At 49.5% G+C, this 4,405-nt stretch overlaps 3 protein-coding genes across 3 annotated transcripts in view; 2 read left to right on the forward strand and 1 right to left on the reverse strand.

Moving 5' to 3' along the window:
* The window catches only part of PPTG_23604 (hypothetical protein), a gene marked incomplete at both ends in the record, with an annotated part of 5,802 nt that extends 5,387 nt beyond the window's left edge, over positions 1–415 (forward strand). Inside the window, one exon of the mRNA XM_008912039.1 lies at positions 9–415. Coding sequence (XP_008910287.1) covers positions 9–415 — 407 coding nt within the window. The remainder of the gene's footprint in view (positions 1–8) is intronic.
* A 61-nt stretch (positions 416–476) lies between these two features.
* Positions 477–1,174, reverse strand: PPTG_15037 (hypothetical protein; the record flags this gene model as incomplete). Its single annotated transcript, XM_008912040.1, has 1 exon — positions 477–1,174. A coding segment is annotated over one exon (436 nt), but the record flags the coding sequence as incomplete, so codon positions are not given.
* Positions 507–2,442, forward strand: PPTG_23605 (hypothetical protein). The gene has a single exon (XM_008912041.1). It carries the CDS (start codon positions 1,424–1,426, stop codon positions 1,847–1,849), a length of 426 nt encoding a protein of 141 aa, XP_008910289.1. The 5' UTR covers positions 507–1,423; the 3' UTR covers positions 1,850–2,442.
* Positions 2,443–4,405: the final 1,963 nt, after the last annotated feature.

The raw sequence follows: 4,405 nt of genomic DNA on the forward strand, positions 1-4,405 counted from the left end.
GTTTGAAGAGGATACAGATGATGAGGAGGAATCCGATGCTAGCAGCGAAGAAGACCTGGATGAGAGTGATGATACTGTGGTTGCTGAGAAGATGGAGGACCGTTTACCGCCTATTGCTGCGTCTAACCCACGACCGTCAAGTAGTAAAAGTAGCTCGACTGGTATGGACGAGAAGGCTTCTGTACGAAGCCGTACGCCTTCGAATCCCGTGTCATTACCACCGTTGTGGGCCCGTGACGGATCCTCCAGCTCGCTAGTGTCGTCTACGTCGTCTACTGGAACAGGACGACGTTTATCCATCGGAATGACGCGTATGGAGCTCAAATTGAAGGACGCAGAGATCGGAGACAAGTTCGATACTCCTCCGTCAAGACGCACTTCTTTCGTCGGCAACATGCGGCATCAAACCTCATAACGTGTTATTAGAATATCTACATGAAAGTCTTTAGGCTTTGAAAATTACCGAGAAAAAAAAACTTTTTGAATTTCGGAATCAATGTTGATCGAAATTTATATCAAGCATTTAACCTAAACGGACAACCTCTCCAAGTGAACACTTAGAAGAGATAAGTTGCCATTGTGGCAACGACGGCCGATGCAGCGAGCGAGAACATCTGCGTGTTGGCCCCACTGGATCCCGATTCTTTCGAGCCCGAGGCCGAGGTCGACTCGTCACCAACATCGGTGGTGCTGCCTCCAGATCCGCTTTCGGAGCCTTCGAGAGTGGTCTCGGTGGTCTCACTGCCACTTCCATCCATCTCGCCGGTTGTGGGCGCCGGCGCGCTGGTTGTCGTGGGAGCTGTTGTTGGAGCCTGCGTCGCGGGTACAGGAGGGGCGGTTGTGGGCGCCTGCGTCGCGGGTGTAGTAGGAGGGGCCGTGGTCGGTGCGTTCGTCGCAGGGGTCGCCGTAGTGGCAGTGGGGGTCTGAGCAGTGACTCCCTGAGTGGCGATGGCTGCTGCAATGAGGATGACAGTGAAGAACTTCATCTTGAAAAGGAACCGAGGCGACTGGGACTCTTGTAGATGCGAGAACGGGAGCGCAAATGTGCGAATGACAACGGACGGGTCGCGTTCGGTTCGTGTGAACCAGCAACAGCGGTCTCTTTACTGGTAACGGACAATCTACTGCGAAAGAAAATCCGCGGCAGTTTTGCAACGAATATCGAGTGCGCATGTACGCCCACGCCTTTATTTATACCCCTGTATGAGCTTTATAACATGAAGAAGGTGAAAACCGTCCAAGAAAAACGGAATAGCAGGAATTTCTAACGGGCAACGCAAATTGCGCCGTGCTAAGTTTGGGAGAATTCTCTAGAGTTTGAAACACTCGAGTAGATTCATGTACGATTTAAGCGGATAGCACCAGCATATCTACATTGGCTGCTGAAGGAATGGTTAACCCAAAACTACGAAACCCTGTCTAGATGAGGGCTCCAATGGTCAGAGCGACGATGGTCGATCCGTACACCGCCACTGTCTGGATACTGGCCGCGTCCGAGCTCGAGCCTGTGTCTGCGAGCGAGTCTGAGGCAGCGCTGGCGGCTTCCTCGACCCCAGACTCGCTGCTGCCGGAATCGCCCTCTGACGTTCCATCGCTTTGGATGGAAAGATCTTCCGTGCCACTTGAGCCGCTTTCGGAGTCGCCCACTTGGACATCAGAGGCGTTGGAGGCTGCGGCTGAGCCTAACATATTGACGTCGCTGGGCTCAGTCGACTTTGACTCCGACGATGGCTCACTGGTACTTCCAGACACGCTCGATCCTGCAGAAGACGCAGTCGTGGACGCTGACGCCGATGTGGACCCAGATGCTGACAGCGATGAGGATGCCGAAAGCGATGCAGCCGTCTGAGCTGTGGACACGGTTGCCATGGCGAGAACAAGCAGGAGCGGGGTCAGGAACTTCATCTTATGGGAAGCTTGATGCTCGATAGGCGAAGTTGGGAAGTGAGGCTTTAGGTGCGAAGATACGGGGACTCATACGCTACCAAGACTCTTCCAGAAGTCGTGAGTACAGAGGAAACCGTCGATTTTTGCAGGATACGTTCATGGTGGAAGAGTCCCCACGACACTACAACGCGTTGAGATATAACTCGGAGTTGCTTGCGCATGTCAGTTTACGGAAAGAAGATGTTTGATGCTGGACTTTATTGGAGTCAACAAGGTCCTACACTAGGAATTACCGCTGACTAAGTAGTCTGGTTGTCGTTGGAGGTTCAATTGTTGTCGGCATCCTAAATGCACGGTGCATGAAGCACCTAGTTATTGTCGACGGCATGTTGTACAATGAGGGATCTCTTGCGTTGGTCAGAGGCCGCCGAAGTAAAAATGGATACTGTACTACAGCACTAATTGTTGGGCTCAATCGAAAAGAGCAAAAAAAAAATCTACGACACGAGGTGAGCAGACGTCACGAACACCCAGGTACCCTTACTTGTCTCCCTTTACAAGATCAGCGCTATTGCTACTGGATTCAGAATCCTGGCCGACATGGTGTCGGTACCGAAGGATAGTCTGACTGACAATTCCTCGCATTCGCGTAATTTTTCCTGTCGATGCGCTCCCACCTACTGGACGATGAGGTCACTGCACTGCCCGTTGCTTCAATTTAAAGGGTTAGAACTGTAGACTTGGGTTTGGCGTTGAAATATCTGAGGTAATCCTCCAGAGATACCGAGCAAACAGATCTAGAATTTGCGGCTATCGTGGTACCAGCTGAACTACTGCAGTCACAAAAAGAAGCTTGAGGACTTTGCCGTACACTATCGGTCGAAGTCGACGTATTGAAGGTTGTTGAAGAGGTACTAGCATTGGTCGACGTACTCGAACCCCTAGAAGTTGCGGGTTGAGGAGGAATCCGAACTATTGATCTGTAGTGGTTGAAGTACCTGTGGTCACGAACTAGTAGTGAAGCGCTGTTGCAGTTATTTAGCAAGATCCCGGTACATGTTTTGTTTTGCGCATCTCACTCTGAGTGGAACGAGAGTCACGGCCTCTAAATAGGTAAAACCACTTGAACCAGCGCGTACGAATACCAATGGTGGGACACCTACATGATGATAAATTGGCCTTCTCTTTGATTTTTATGTGTTTTTTTTTTCCTATAGAAGCCTTGTAACATACAATACGCGACTCGATATCATTACTTAGCGCTTGCGGTCGAATCTGGTCGCGCGGCGCATACTGTTGCATGTACTCATGAAATGGGCCTTGCTTAGGTTGTCCTGAGTGGTGGGACACCTACATGCTTGCGATCGGTGGCAAGATGAAGGATTATGGTCAAAGTATATTGTAGAATGAATGATCGAATTCTCTTCACCAAGATAGAGAGGTGAAGGTTTGCTAGGCTAGGAGTTTTAATCTTTGGCGCGATACGACTGCGCCTGTTAAGTTTCCACTTCTGAACAAACAAGTGGAGCAGGTAGAAGTTTGTGCAGTAACGAGTATTTTCGCATCAGGATTGCTACACCACAAGGCGTTCGCTGTTGACTTTCACCCCTACCACTCGGTATTTTCGCTACCAACACCTTTCGAAAATTCGTGCTACAATTACCGTGGCAACGCCTTGAATGTTCGATTTGTTGTCAAGAAACAAAGACCTTACAGTCAACATGACAACATCTCGCTATCGGACAGCATACATTACAATCTTTACCAACACTTACAATGAACCGCACGTGACTTAATAGTGGCTACTGCATCAGTTTTCAGAGAATTCGTCCAATCCTTATCAGGAAGAAGATCAAGTTGCTACAGGTACGCTCCGCTTCTTTTGAAATTTTGCCTCTGCGCGCTTCGATCGGATTGATCGTTGGACACATCTTTCCTAACAGTAAACGTCTTCCTCACCCTTCTAACTTAGAAGTTCTAGGGCGATGCGCTTCCCTGCCAGGACGAAGGATTATGCACCTCAAGATGAGGCTTGATCCGAACGATCCACTTGGCAAACTGTCAGTACAGCACACAGCGCAAATATACCGAGAGCTTCGCTATATATTTGATACTTCTCGTCTAATACTGAAGTGGATAAGAAGCGGTATCATAATACTAGTACAATGATAACCGCGACGACGTAGCAAGTTGCAACTAACAACTTATCCATGTATTGTTGTAAACTCCTTGGCCACAGAACCACAGGCTGGTTTAACGTTGAAGTTCCTGTCTCCTCGGCCTTTTTGCATGAGAAAATAAAACCTGCAACTTGGTTCGTGTCAAGCATGTCTGAATGACAACCTGCACCGTGTACAAGCCGTGCAGCACGACGCCACCGTCAGGTGGTGGTTGAAGTTAACGCGTTCTTGAAGGCAGGGCGATGCATGTGCGGCTTGCTTTGGAGTCGGATCCAATTGAATTGACAATTCGAGAGACAGCTCCTTCAGCCTCATCGTAGTTTTGCGCGCTTCCCGCT

This window comes from Phytophthora parasitica, assembly GCF_000247585.1.
Source record: "Phytophthora parasitica INRA-310 unplaced genomic scaffold supercont2.44, whole genome shotgun sequence".
Classification (NCBI taxonomy): domain Eukaryota; phylum Oomycota; class Peronosporomycetes; order Peronosporales; family Peronosporaceae; genus Phytophthora; species Phytophthora nicotianae.